We start from the raw sequence: 15,205 nt of genomic DNA, 5'->3' as shown, positions 1-15,205 counted from the left end.
TGAACAATGGCGGAAAGGTAAAGAGCACCCAACCCAACCAATCCGCCCCACATAACTGTAAACCCCTTACACTAAAATATTCTACATTCCACCCCAACTGGAGCCATGTGATCCCATGGGAGAGGCAAAAACCAGATTAAAAAACGCAGGCCAACCGAGGGGAAAAAAATCTGGGAAAATTCCTCTCCGGCCCATCCAGGCGATTGAAACTAGTCCAGAAGATCACCCTGGCCGTATTCAATTCCCTGCAGTACATACCATCGTATCTGCGCCAGCCAACAAAAGGTTATCCAGTCTAATCTCAATTACCAGCTCTAGGTCCGGAACCCTGCAGGTTACTTCACTTTAAGTGCCCATCCAAGCACCTTTTAAACGTGGTGAGGGTTTCTGCATCCATCACTCTTCCAGGCAGTGAGTTCCAGACCCCCACAACTCTTTGCGTGATGAAGCCCCCCCTCAAATCCCATCTAAACTTTCCACCAACCACCTTAAAACTATGCCCCCTCATAATTGACCCCTCCACCAATGGAAATAGACCCTTGCTATCCACTATGTCCAGGCCCCTCAAAATTTTGTACACCTCAATGAGGTCTCCTCTCAACCTCCTCTGTTCCAATGAGAACAAACCCAGCTTATCCAATCTGTCCTCATATCTATGATTCCCCATTCCAGGCAACATCCTAGTAAATTTTCTCTGCACCCTCTCTAGTGCAATCACAGCCTTCCTATAATACGGCAACCAGAACTACATGCAGTACTCTAGCTGTGGCCGAAATACAATATAAGCATAACCTCCCCGCTCTTGTATTCTATGCCTCGGCCATAAAGGCAAGCATTCCTTATGCCTTCTTAACCAAATTATCCACCTGGCCTGCTACTTTCAGGGATCTGTGGATAAGCACTCCAAGATCCCTTTGTTCATCTACACTATTAAGTGGCCTACCGCTTAATGTATAAACCCTTTCCTTATTAGCCCTCCCAAAGTGCACTACCTCACACTTCTCAGAATTAAATTCCATTTGCCACTGCTCTGCCCGCCTGACCAGTAGATTGATATCCTCCTGCAGCCCATGACTTTCCTCTTCATTATCAACCACACAGCCAATTTTAGTGTTATCTGCAAACTTCTTAATCATACTTCCTATATTCAAATCTAAATCGTTGATATATACCACAAAAAGCAAGGGACCCAGTACTGAGCCCTGCGGAACCCCACTGGAAACATCCTTCCAGTCACACACACATCCATCAATCATTACCCTTTGCTTCCTAACTCCAAGCCAATTTTGGATCCAACTTGCCACTTTGCCCTGGATCAAATGGAATTTAACCTTTGTGACCAGTCTTCCATTTGGGACCTTAGCAAAAGCTTTGCTAAAGTCCATATACACTTCATCGTACGGACTACCCTCATCAAAAAATTCAATCAGGTTAGTCAAACACTATCTTCCCTTAACAAATCCGTGCTGACTATCCCTAATTAATCCTTGCCTTTCCAAATGTAGATTTATCCAATAATTTTCCCACCACTGAAGTTAGGCTGTCAGGCCTGTAATTACTTGGCCTATCCCTTTCTCCCTTCTTAAACAAGGGTACCACATTAGCAGTCCTCCATCACCATGCCCAGATCCAAAGAGGACTGGAAAATGATGGTCAAGGCCTCTGCTGTTTCCTCTTTTTTACTTTGCTCAACAGCCTGGGATGCATTTCATCCAGGCCTGGGGACTTATCTACTTTCATAGCTCGCTAAATCCTTCAATACTTCCCCTCTCACTATGTTTATTTCATCCAGAATTTCACACTGCTCCTCGATAGCAGTATCTGCATTGCCCCTTTCCTTTTGTGAAAACAGACGCAAAGTATTTGTGAAGAACCATACCAACATCTTCTATCGCCACACAAAGATTACCCTCATGGTCTCTAATAGGCCCTACCCTTTCTTTAGTTACCCTCTTGCTCTTTAATATATTTATAGAACATCTTTGGGTTTTCTTTAATTTTACTAGCCAATACTTTTACATACTCGCTCTTAGCATTCCCAATATCCTTTTTAATTTTACTTCTTAACTTTCTATATTCCTCCAAAGATTCTATAGTATTTAGCCATCTGTATATGACATAAGCTTCCCTTTTTTTCTTTATCCTCCCCTGTAAGTCCCTAGCCATCCAGGGGGCTCGAGAATTGTTATTCCTACCCTTTTTCTTTAAGGGCAGATGTTTGGCCTGAGCCTTCCGGATCTCCTCCTTGAATGCCTCCCACTATTCTGACACTGATTTACCCACAAGTAGCTGTTTCCAGTCCACTGTGACCAAGTCACTCCTCAACTTGGCAAAGTTAGCTTTTCCCCAATTTGGGACTTTTATTCCAGGCCTATCCTTGTCCTTATCCATAACTAACTTGAATCTGACTGAATTATGGTCACCGTCACCCAAGTGCTCTCCCACTAATACTCCTTCAACCTGCCCAGCTTCATTCCCCAAAACTAAATCCAAAACTGGGCCAAACAAACTGGTAGATATACGGTAGAGGAGGATTTCCTGGAGTGTATTTGGGATGGTTTTCTGGACCAATATGTCGAGGAACCAACTAGAGGGCTGGCCGTCCTAGACTGGATGATGTGTAACGAGAAAGGACTAATTAGCAATCTTCCCTTGGGGAAGAGTAACCATAATATGGTAGAATTCTTTATTAAGATGGAGAGTGACACAATTAATTCAGAGACTAGGGTCCTGAACTTAAGGAAAGGTAACTACAATGGTATGAGACGTGAATTGGCTAGAGTAGACTGGCAAATGATAGTTAACGGGTTGACGGTGGCTTAGGCAATAGCAAGCATTTAAAGATCACATGGATGAACTTCAACAATTGTACATCCCTGTCTGGAGTAAAAATAAAACGGGGAAGGTGGCTGAACCGTGGCTAACAAGGGAAATTAAGGATAGTGTTAAATCCAAGGAAAAGGCATATAAATTGGCCAGAAAAAGCAGCAAACCTGAGGACTGGGAGAATTTTATAATTCAGCAGAGGAGGACAAAATGTTTAATTAGGAGGGGGAAAATAGAGTATGAGAGGAAGCTTGCTGCGAACATAAAAACTGACTGCAGATATAGATATGAGAAGTGAAAAAGATTAGTGAAGACAAACATAGGTCCTTGCAGTCAGAATCAGGTGAATTTATAATGGGGAACAAAGAAATGGCAGAGCAGTTAAACAAATAGTTTGGTTCTGTCTTCACGAAGGAAGACACAAATAACCTTCAGAAAATATTTGGGAACAGAGGGTCTGGTGATAAGGAGGAACTGAAGGAAATCCTTATTAGTCAGCAAATTATGCTAGGGAAATTGATGGGATTGAAGGTCGATAAATCCCCGGGGCCTGATAGTCTGCATCCCAGAGTATTTAAGGAAGTGGCCCTAGAGATAATGGATGCATTGGTGATCATTTTCCAACCGTCTATCGACTCTGGATCAGTTCCTATGGACTGGAGGGTAGCTAATGTAACACCACTTTTTTTAAAAGAAGGGAGAGAGAAAACGGGTAATTATAGACTGATTAGCCTGACATCAGTTGTGGGGAAAATGTTGGAATCAATTATTAAAGATGAAATAACAGCGCATTTGGAAAGCAGAATTTGGAAAGTAGAATTCTTTATTAAGATGGAGAGTGACACAATTAATTCAGAGACTAGGGTCCTGAACTTAAGGAAAGGTAACTACGATGGTATGAGACGTCAACATGGATTTATGAAGGGGAAATCATGATTGACAAATCTTCAGGAATTTTTTGAGGATGTAACTAGTAGAGTGGACAAGGGAGAACCAGTGGATGTAGTGTATTTGGACTCTCAAAAGGCTTTTGAAAGATCCCACACAAGAGATTGGTGTGTAAAATTAAAGCACATGGTATTGGGGGTAATGTATTGACGTGGATAGAGAACTGGTTGGCAGACAGGAAACAGAGAGTCGGGATAAACGGGTCCTTTTCAGAATGGCAGGCAGTTACTGGTGGGGTGCCGCAGGGCTCAGTGCTGGGACTCCAGCTATTTACAATATACATTAATGATTTGGATGAAGGAATTGATTGTAATATCTCCCAAGTTTGCAGATGACACTAAACTGGGTGGTGGTGTGAGCTGTGAGGAGGATGCTAAGAGGCTGCAGGGTGACTTGGACAGGTTAGGTGAGTGGGCAAATTCTTGGCAGATGCAATATAATGTGGTTAAATGTGAGGTTATCCATTTTGGGGGCAAAATCACGAAGGCAGAATATTATCTGAATGGCGGCAGATTAGGAAAAGGGAGGTGCAACGAGATCTGGATGTCATGTTACATCAGTCATTGAAAGTTGGCATGCAGGTACAGCAGGCGGTGAAGAAGGCAAATGGTATGTTGGCCTTCATAGCTTGGGGTTTTGAGTATAGGTGCAAGGAGGTCTTACTGCAGTTGTACAGGGCCTTGGTGAGGCCTCACCTGGAATATTGTGTTTAGTTTTGGTCTCCTAATCTGAGGAAGGACGTTCTTGCTATTGAGGGAGTGCTGCGAAGGTTCACCAGACTGATTCCAGGGATGGCTGGACTGACATATGAGGAGAGACTGTATCAACTGGGCCTTTATTCACTGGAGTTTAGAAGGATGAGAGGGGATCGCATAGAAACGTATAATATTCTGACGGGACTGGACAGGTTAGATGCGGGAAGAATGTTCCCGATGTTAGGGAAGTCCAGAACCAGGGGACATAGTCTTAGGATAAGGGGTAGGCCATTTAGGACTGAGATGAGGAGAAACTTCTTCACCCAGAGAGTTGTTAACCTGTGGAATTCCCTACCGCAGAGAGTTGTTGATGCCAGTTCATTGGATATATTCAAGAGGGAGTTAGATATGGCCCTTACGGCTAAAGGGATCAAGGGGTATGGAGAGAAAGCAGGAAAGGGGAACTGAAGTGAATGATCAGCCATGATCTTATTGAATGGTGGTGCAGGCTCGAAGGGCCAAATGGCCTACTCCTGCACCTAATTTCTGTGTTTCTCTCTCGTGTTGGGCTTGTTACATACTGACTAAAAAAGTTCCCTTGAATGCATTTTAAGAATTCCGCACCCTCTATACCCTTCACACTATATTTGCCCCAATCAATATTAGGATCGTTAAAGTCCCCTACAATTCCCACCCTATGGTTTTTGGACGTGTGTGTGTGTCTAGTTGGTGAGCAATGCTTTTAGATTTTTGAAAGATTTCTATTGCAGTGCTGTGGACCCTGTATTTAATTTTTTTTAAATGGTCAAGTTTCCACTAGTTATATCGGAGCAATCAGGCAGAATCGTCAAAATCAGCGCAAAAGGTGGCAGAATTTGCTACCTTTTGCGCTGGTTGAAAAATCACTTTGCCCGAAACAGGCCCCGCCTACAAAAGTGGCCACACCCTTGGTCCGAATAGTGGGGTTGGCGATTGAGCCCGCTCGAAAGGGGTCGTCAAATTGTGCTCGTTTTTTTTCCCCCCCTGCCCATAGTCATGTGATTGCAAACTTCCTGCAGTGTCCAGCAGTCATTTCAAGCTTGCAGCAAATACTTGATTAGAAAGTAGTGAAATTGATCATTATACGGTATCCCCGAATAGAGTGACGACAACATCAGCTGCTTGCATTCTGCGCTGTGATCAATGCAAATAAAAGTTGGGAGAGATGTTAAAAGCTGGCTGCTGATTTGCTACTGCCAGCTTTATACTGTCGTATAATGTCAAAATCTATGTCAGTGAGTGAATCCAGTGAATGGCTGCGTACAGACCAGGAGGAACCCTGGATCGGTCTGGTCTGCATCGACCAAAATTTCTTCTCCTGATCACTGTTCAGTGACCCCAACAGGAAGTGTGTGTGTGTGTGTGGGGGGGCGTGATCAAGTAGCCTTCCTGGACTGATGTTTACACGTGAATAATAGTCAATCTGGTAAGGTAGCCGAGGGCACTCAGCAGCCACATTCTAGCAAGGAGCTCGTGGTGTTCGGAAAAGAGAAGAAAATTTGCAATAAAATTAAATTAAATCTCTTGCACCTTACAGGAATTTATTATTCACACTCCGTGTGAAGATGCAGAGAAGATGTACATTGGGAATGCAATGAAAGGAAACTACGCTGCTGTGTTTGCTCAACTATTTGTCAATGGACGGTTGCTAGGTTTGTGTATTTTAGCTCTAATGTTACTGTATTGCATCTGCTACGTATTGGGGTGCTGCAGTACGTTGGCATATTTTCATGTTCAACAAATTGAGTTAATTTCACTGTCAGCTGTGAGCACTGCCTGTTGGATTTAAGAGGCGGGAAACCAGTACTCTAGTTCCTGCTTATCCTTTATTTAATAAACAGATTCGAGTAAGTAAAATAAAAATCTGACAGATGTTTATTAGTTAATAGCAGCAGACTGCGTAGTACATGTATGCAATAGGTCGATGTACTCACAAGTAGGAGACCCGTCGGACACTGCAAGCTTGCACCTCACCAGGCAGTTCGTAGTCTTGAGTACACCACAAGGATATGTTGCATCTCGCCTTTATGCCATTAAAATATCACAGGATATTCGTCACAGGATATGGTGTAATCTGAGCCACATGTGCTATTTTGTTTTGCCTAAAACTGACCTACACTGGTCCCATCCAGTTCCCTTATCTTCGGTTTCCTGTATTATGTTTTCTGTACATTGCTCTGCTGAGCACATTTCAATACTTTTCCATCAGGTTTGGGCTTGTCTGCCCATCGCAGTATAGTAACCCTTACTCTATCAAAACCGTATGATATATTTCCATTTAAGCTAAGCATTCTACTTGTCTGTAATGAGTTTTATCCAATACTGCGATTAGTTAGATCTATGCTCGTTTTTAAGTCTGCTTTCATGCCCACTCTTGCTCAAACAGTCTGTTAAGAGCATAACATAAGAAATATAAGCTGGAATAGATCATTTGGCCCTTCAAGCTTGCTTCGCCATTCAACAAGATCATGTCTGATCTATCTCCACTCCACCTTCCAGCACTATCTCCATATTCCTTAATTCCCTTTTTCCCCCCAAATTTATCGACCTCTGTGTTGAATAAACTCAACGACTCAACCTCCACAGCTCTCTGGGGTAGAGAATTCCAAAGGTTCGCCACCCTCTGAGTAAAGAAATTTCAGTCCAAATGGTCAACTCTTTATTCCGAGACTGTGACCCTGTGTTCTAGATTTCCCATTCATTTCTCAGCCCCGTAAGAATTTTATGATTCCAGGAATACATCCACATGTCCCCTGAGCCCATTTGTACTGCCTGCTCCAGTGTGTGAGTGACCCAGTACAATTGCTGCTTGCCTTCTTGAAAACCATTTTGTCGATGAGAATCAAGCAGCTCGGTCAGACCTCCTTTGCAAGAGACCAAAGTCGTTGTGGCTCGCAAATAAAACAGATTAAATTATCCCTCCTGAGTAGGAAAAAGAGGTGGCTGTTTCTGTTAAATATTGTAATGTGTGGTTGCACGGAAGGGGGAGGAAGTGTTCAGCCGTGTTTTAGGGCGAAAAAGAGGGAGAAGCATGTGGCTACGTTTAGGAAGGGAGGAAGAAGAAAGATGGAACTGTGTGCCAATGTTTGGGGAAGGATACAAGGGGGCACGACATCGTGAAAAAGGACAAGAGATTTAATAGAGGTTTTTTAAATTGTCAAGACTTTTGATAGGGTGAATAGTGAAAGACTCTCTTCCTCTGGTTGGGAGTCATTGATGAGGGGTCACCGAGAGTGCGGAGGGGGGTTCGGAAGATTTTCTTCATGCAGCAGGCTGTTGGAGCGTTGAATGCTTTGCAAAAGCCAGTGTTTCATTTAAGGCAAATTTGAATTGGGGGAATATGTAAAGCTATAGGGAGGAAGTGGAATTCATATTGATTTGTGCTGGTGAAAGCTGGCACAGCCACGATGAGTCAAATGTCCTCCTGTGCTGGAAGCCTCTGATTCTATGTTAGCATGTGGCTGAAATTAGCCGAAGGAAAGGGGTTGGTATCTGGCTGTATTTGGGAGAGGAAGGAAGGTATTATGTGGGTGCAATATATATGCTTATGAAAGAAAAGAAAGAAAGACTTGGATTTATATAGCGCCTTTCATGACCATCGGACGTCTCAAAGCACTTTACAGCCAATGAAGTACTTTTGGAGTGTAGTCACTGTTGTAATGTGGGAAACGCAGCAGCCAATTTGCGGACAAGCAAGCTCCCACAAACCGCAATGTGATAATGACCAGATAATCTGTTTTTTGTAATGTTGATTGACTGAGGGATAAATATTGGCCAGGACACCGGGGATAATTCCCCTGTTCTTCTTCGAAATAGCGGCGTTGGATCTTTTGCATCCATCTGAGAGAACAGATTTGGTTTTAACGTCACATCCGAAAGACGGCACCACCGATAGTTCAGCGCTCCCTCAGCACTGCACTGAAGTGCCAGCCTAGATTTTTGTGCTCAAGTCCCTGGAGTGGGACTTGAACCCACAACCTCCTGATTTAGAGGTAAGAGTGCTACCCACTGAGCCACAGCTGAACATTAAGGTGGGTTTGTAAGCACCCTTGAGCACTGGTCGTCATCACTGGGGTTATGGTCCTGGTCATAAGTTAGATCAATCAAGTTTAATAATGCAGAAGCACTCACTAAATTTTGTATTGAAACTTGTGCAATAATATCCCCCCATCAGTGAGCAACAAAAGAGCATTATAAATGTTGATCTTGTGTATAAAGTTATTTCTTAAGACTTTTAAAATTGTGTTTTGGCAGCTGATGTAACATCACCTTATTCTGGTCAATTGAGCATTGGTCAAGGCAAAACATTTTGTAATTAATTGCAAATAAGAGCCAGATTAGTTTAGTACAAATGCTGTATCAGACTGCAAACAAACTTCAGATGCTGCCTTAGAAATAGGAATTGCTGGTTTTATTTTAGTCCTGATACATTTCCCCCACTGTTTAAAGTTAACCTCCAAATGAACAGGATATACTTAAACCTTCACCTTATTATTCTTTTTGAATATAATCACTCAGTCAATGTCACCATATTATAAAAAGGATATAGAGGCACTGGAAAGGATGCAGAGAAGATTTACAAGGATAATACCAGAAATGCGAGGGTATACATATCAGGAAAGAATGAATGGACTGGGTCTCTTTTCTCTTGAAAAAAGGAGGCAGACAGGCGGGGGTGAGGTGACCTAATAGCGATCTTTGAAAGGTTTTGATAGAGTGGATAGAGAGAGAATGTTTCCACTTGTGGGGAAGAGCATAACTAAAGGTCATCAATATAAGATAGTCACCAAGAAATCCAATAGGGATTTAGAAGAAAATTCTTTACCCAAAGAGTGGTGAGAATGTGGAACTCGATATCACAGGGAGTGGTTGAAGCGAATAGTATCGATGCATTTAAGGGGAGGCTAGACAAGCATATTAGGGAGAAGGGAATAGAGGCTTATGCCGGTAGATTTAGATGAGGAAAGTCAGGAGGAGACTCGAGTGGAGCATAAACACCAGCATGTACTGGTTGGGTCGAATGGCCTGTTTCTGTGCTGTATATCCTTTGAAATGCTTGAATCCCATGTGTGTTTGTTTGTGTGTGTGTGTGTGTGTTCTCTTTCTTAAAAGTGGTCAGAGCTAAAAGAAAATCAGGAAGTTATGTATGGATGAGTGAGGCCATTTGGTCCATCTGGCTCATCCAGTGTTAGAAACCTACAGCCTTCTCCCTACCTCAATCACCACATGTCACTGCCATTTGAAAGTCCTGAGTTCTTGCCTGCGTCACCCAACCCAAAAACCATTCCAGGTATTGATCCCTCCATAATGTGCTTCCAGACATTGGCGCCTTTCATCAGCTTGTATACGTCTCCTTGTCCTTCAGTCATGATTTAACTTGAAATAAAGCTCTGAATTTACTATTTCAGATCCACTTAGAATTTTGTGTGAGGCCCCCTCTCGCATGGCTCCTTTTTGTGAATTTTGGAATTAAAATAACATTGTTTTTAAAAATAATTTTTGGGGTGTTTTTTTTTATGCTCATTAAGATGAAGAGTTTTAATTCTTGGGAGTGGGACAATTTTCTAGTTTTGCATCAGTATTAATATTCCTAGTGTACATCGCAAGCTGCTGTACAGTCAAGCTCCAGCTATTCTGCCTAATCTGAAGAACCCCTTTCTGCAATCAGTTCATAGTCAGTAGGAACTGAATTGAAACTGCTAAATTGTCTTGCTAATTGATGGTGAGTGATGCCATTGGACCCGTAATAATTTCTAAGATTGAGTTACTAGCAGAATAATCTCTGCAGCCATTCGCGTACTTGCGAAAATGATGTCTGCTATTTGTTATTGATGAAATAAGCCCGTCACTCAGAAGCCCAATTCTTTGAAAAATCCCACCAGAATATAGAAACATAGAAAATAGGTACAGGAGTAGGCCATTCGGTTCTTTGAGCCTGCACCACCATTCAATAAGATCATGGCTGATCATTCACCTCAGTACCCCTATCCTGCTTTCTCTCCATACTCCTTGGTCCCTTTAGCTGTAAGGGCCATATCCAACTCCCTCTTGAATATATCTAACAATCTTGCATCAACAACTCTCTGCGGAAGAGAATTCCACAGGTTAACAACTGAGTGAAGAAGTTTCTCCTCATCTCGGTCCTAAAATGGCTTAACCCTAATCCTTAAACTGTGACCCCTGGTTCTGGACATCCCCAACATCGGGAACATTCTTCCTGAATCTAACTTGTCCAGTCCCGTCAGAATTTTATATGTTTCTGAGATCCCCTCATTCCAGTGAATACAGGCCCAGTCTATCCAATCTCTCATATGTCAATCATGCCATCCCGGGAATCACTCTGGTGAACCTTCGCTGCACTCCCTCAACAACAAGAATGTCCTTCCTCAGATTAGGAGACCAAAACTGAACACAATATTCCAGGTGGGGCTCACCAAGGCCCTGTACAGCTGTAGCAAGACTTCCCTGCTCCTATACTCAAATCCCCTAGCTATGAAGGCCAAATGCCATTTGCCTTCTTCACCACCTGCTGTACCTGCATGCCAACCTTCAATGACTGATGTACCATGACACGCACGTCTCGTTGCACGTCCCTGTTTCCTAATCTGCCGCCATTCAGATAATATTCTGCCTTCATGTTTTTGCCACCAAAGTGGATAACCTCACATTTATCCACATTATACTGCATCTGCCATGCATTTGCCCACTCACCTAACCTGTCCAAGTCACCCTGCAGCCTCTTAGCATCCTCCTCATACCTCACACCGCCACCTAGCTTAGTGTCATCTGCAAACTTGGAGATATTACAATCAGTTCTTTCATCTAAATCATTAATGTATATTGTAAATAGCTGGGGTCCCAGCACTGAGCCCTGTGGCACTCCACTAGTCACTGCCTGCCATTCTGAAAAGGACCCGTTTACCCCGACTCTCTGCTTCCTGTCTGCCAACCAGTTCTCTATCCACGTCAATACATTACCCCCAGTACCATGTACTTTAATTTTGCACACCAATCTCTTGTGTAGGACCTTCTGAAAGTCCAAATACACCACATCAACTGGTTCTCCCTTGTCCACTCTCCTGGAAACATCCTCAAAAAATTCTAGAAGATTTGTCAAGCATGATTTCCCTTTCATAAATCCATGCTGACTTGGACCGATCCTGTTACTGCTTTCCAAATGCGCTGCTATTTCATCTTTAATAATTGATTCCAACATTTTCCCCACTACTGATGTCAGGCTAACTGGTCTATAATTCCCCATTTTCTTTCTCCCTCCTTTCTTTAAAAAGTGGTGTTACATTAGCTACCCTCCAGTCCATAGGAACTGATCTAGAGTCACATAGAAAAACATAGAACATAGAAAATAGGTGCAGGAGTAGCCCATTCGGCCCTTCGAGCCTGCACCGCCATTCAATGAATTCATGGCTGAACATGCAACTTCAGTACCCCATTCCTGCTTTCTCGTCATACCCCTTGATCCCCCTAGTAGTAAGGACTACATCTAACTCCTTTTTGAATATATTTAGTGAATTGGCCTCAACAACTTTCTGTGGTAGAGAATTCTACAGGTTCACCACTCTCTGGGTGAAGAAGTTTCTCCTCATCTTGGTCCTAAATGTCTTACCCCTTATCCTTAGACTGTGACCCCTGGTTCTGGACTTCCCCAACATTGGGAACATTCTTCCTGCATCTACCCTGTCTAAATCCGTCAGAATTTTTTTAAGTTTCTATGAGATCCCCTCTCATTCTTCTGAACTCCAGTGACTACAAGCCCAGTTTATCCAGTCTTTCTTGACATGTCAGTCCCACCATCCCGGGAATCAGTCTGGTGAATCTTCGCTGCACTCCCTCAATAGCAAGAATGTCCTTCCTCAAGTTAGGACACCAAAACTGTACACAATACTCCAGGTGTGGCCTCATCAAGGCTCTGTACAACTGTAGTAACACCTCCCTGCCTCTGTACTCAAATCCCCTCGCTATGAAGGCCAACATGCCATTTGCTTTCTTAACCGCCTGCTGTACCTGCATGCCAACCTTCAATGACTGATGTACCATGATACCCAGGTCTCGTTGCACCTCCCCTTTTCCTAATCTGTCACCATTCAGATAATAGTCTGTCTCTCTCTTTTTACCACCAAAGTGGATAACCTCACATTTATCCACATTATACTTCATCTGCCATGCATTTGCCCACTCACCTAACCTACTCAAGTCACTCTGCAGCCTCATAGCATCCTCCTCGCAGCTCACACTGCCACCCAACTTAGTGTCATCCGCAAATTTGGAGATACTACATTTAATCCCCTCGTCTAAATCATTAATGTACAATGTAAACAGCTGGGGCCCCAGCACAGAACCTTGCGGTACCCCACTAGTCACTGCCTGCCATTCTGAAAAGTACCTACTCTTTGCTTCCTGTCTGCCAACCAGTTCTCAATCCACGTCAGCACACTACCCCCAATCCCATATGCTTTAACTTTGCACATTAATCTCCTGTGTGGGACGTTGTCGAAAGCCTTCTGAAAGACCAAATACACCACATCAACTGGTTCCCCCTTGTCCAGTCTACTGGAAATAGCCTCAAAAAATTCCAGACGATTAGTCAAACATGATTTCCCTTTCACAAATCCATGCTGACTTGGACCTATCCTGTCACCTCATGTCACCAATGCATCCACTATTTCTAGGGTCATTTCCTTTATTATTCTGGGATGCATCCCAATCAGACCCTGGGGATTTATCGGCCTTCAATCCCATCAATTTCTCTAACACAATTTGCTGACTAATAAGGATTTCCTTCAGTTCCTCCTTTTCGCTAGACCCTCGGTCCCCTAGTATTTCCGGAAGGTTATTTGTGTCTTCCTTCGTGAAGACAAAACCCAAGTATTTGTTCAACTGGTCTGTCATTTCGTTGTTCCCCATCATAAATTCACCTGAGCCCTACTGCAAAGGATCTACGTTTGTCTTCATTAATCTTTTTCTGTTCACATATCTGTGGAAGCTTTTGCAGTCAGTTTTTATGTTCGCAGCAAGCTTTCTCTCATACTCTATTTTCCCCCTCCTAATTAAACCCTTTGTCCTCCTCTGCTGAATTCTAAATTTCTCCCAGTCCTCAGATTTGCTGCTTTTTCTGGCCAATTTATATGCCTCTTCCTTGGATTTAACACTATCCCTAATTTCCTTTGTTAGCCACGGTTGAGCCACCTTCCCCATTTTATTTTTACTCCAGACAGGGATGTACAATTGTTGAAGTTCATCCATGTGATCTTTAAATATTTGCCATTGCCTATCCACCGTCAACCCTTTAAGTATCATTTGCCAGTCTATTCTAGTCAATTCACGTCTCATTCCATCGAAGTTACCTTTCCTTAAGTTCAGGACCCTAGTCTCTGAATTAACTGTGTCACTCTCCATCTTGATGAAGAGTTCTACCATATTATGGTCACTCTTCCCCAAGGAGCCTCGCACAACAAGATTGCTAATTAGTCCTTTCTCGTTACACATCACCCAATCTAGGATGGCCAGTCCTCTCGTTAGTTCCTCGACATATTGGTCTAGAAAACCATCCCTAATACACTCCAGGAAATCCTCCTCCAACGTACTTCTACCAGTTTAGTTAGCCCAATCTATATATAGATTAAAGTTGCCCATGATAACTGCTGTACCTTTATTGCACGCATGCCTAATTTCTTGTTTGATGCTGTCCCTAACCTCACTACTACTGTTGGTGTTCTGTACATAACTCCCACTAGCGTTTTCTGTCCTTTGATATTCCGCAGCTTTACCCATACAGATTCCACATCATCCAAGCTAATGTCCTTCCTTACTATAACGTTAATTTCTTCTAATCAGCAACGCTACCCCACCTCCTTTTCCTTTCTGTCTATCCTTCCTAAATGTTGAATCATAGAATGATGCAGCACAGAATAATTTGAATTAACACAGCAAACCACTGCACAGAAAAAAGTTGCCTTTTTTACCATTTTTAATACGCACAAGTATTTGTCTCATTCCATCTCGTGTGCACCATTTGTGGAATGAGGGTGAAGCTTATCTGTGAGCTTTGTAGATAATTTTACTTGCAGTGCCCTCTGTTGGTCAATGTGTGCAATTACTAATTGAGTTTACATTGTGTGTATTACTCGTGTGTTTTTTTTCTCACCAGCTTTCTCCCCTCTCAGGAGGTCACACTCCGTGTTGTTCCAGTGGTGTGGTTGCCTTCAAGTACCTTGCCAAAATGCCCATTATTTACATGTGAGCTTTGACAGCGAATGGGGTTTATTTTGACCGTGGGGCATTTCAGTCAAACCCAGTCCTGTCCTTGCATCTTGCACTTCCTGCTGTGGTCCCTGGAATCCGGGGCGCCCAGGTCAATGCTAGCCCACTCACCACAGGTTGTTTAGCGCTGTTCATTCCTTGACCATCCAGACCTCCTTTCCCTCTTTGTTTCCCATCCTCCAGTGTTGCTTTTTGGCAGCATGTTGACAGTCTAGAATCCAAAACATGAGAATGTTAACGTTGCAGCCTTGACCTCCAGCATTAACGTCAAACTGAAGACGTGAATTTATCTGTAACCTGTGCAGTCACAAAGAATTTGAGTGTAATTTTCTCTTTGGTACTGCAACGCAGTGTGGCTTTTCTTTGCCTGTACTGCTTAAGGCATGATTTGCTCTCATGGGGTTTTACATAAGAACATA

The 15,205-nt window shown here is 43.0% G+C and overlaps 1 protein-coding gene across 1 annotated transcript in view; it reads left to right on the top strand.

The window, feature by feature from the left end:
* The window catches only part of acoxl (acyl-CoA oxidase-like), a 533,322-nt gene that overhangs the window by 30,638 nt on the left and 487,479 nt on the right, over nt 1–15,205 (top strand). The window contains exon 6 of the mRNA XM_070885754.1: nt 6,046–6,160. Coding sequence (XP_070741855.1) covers nt 6,046–6,160 — 115 coding nt within the window. The remainder of the gene's footprint in view (nt 1–6,045; nt 6,161–15,205) is intronic.

This window comes from Pristiophorus japonicus, chromosome 7, assembly GCF_044704955.1.
Source record: "Pristiophorus japonicus isolate sPriJap1 chromosome 7, sPriJap1.hap1, whole genome shotgun sequence".
NCBI lineage: Eukaryota > Metazoa > Chordata > Chondrichthyes > Pristiophoridae > Pristiophorus > Pristiophorus japonicus.
Note: the sequence above shows the minus strand (reverse complement) of the source record. Positions and strands in the feature narration are given on the sequence as shown.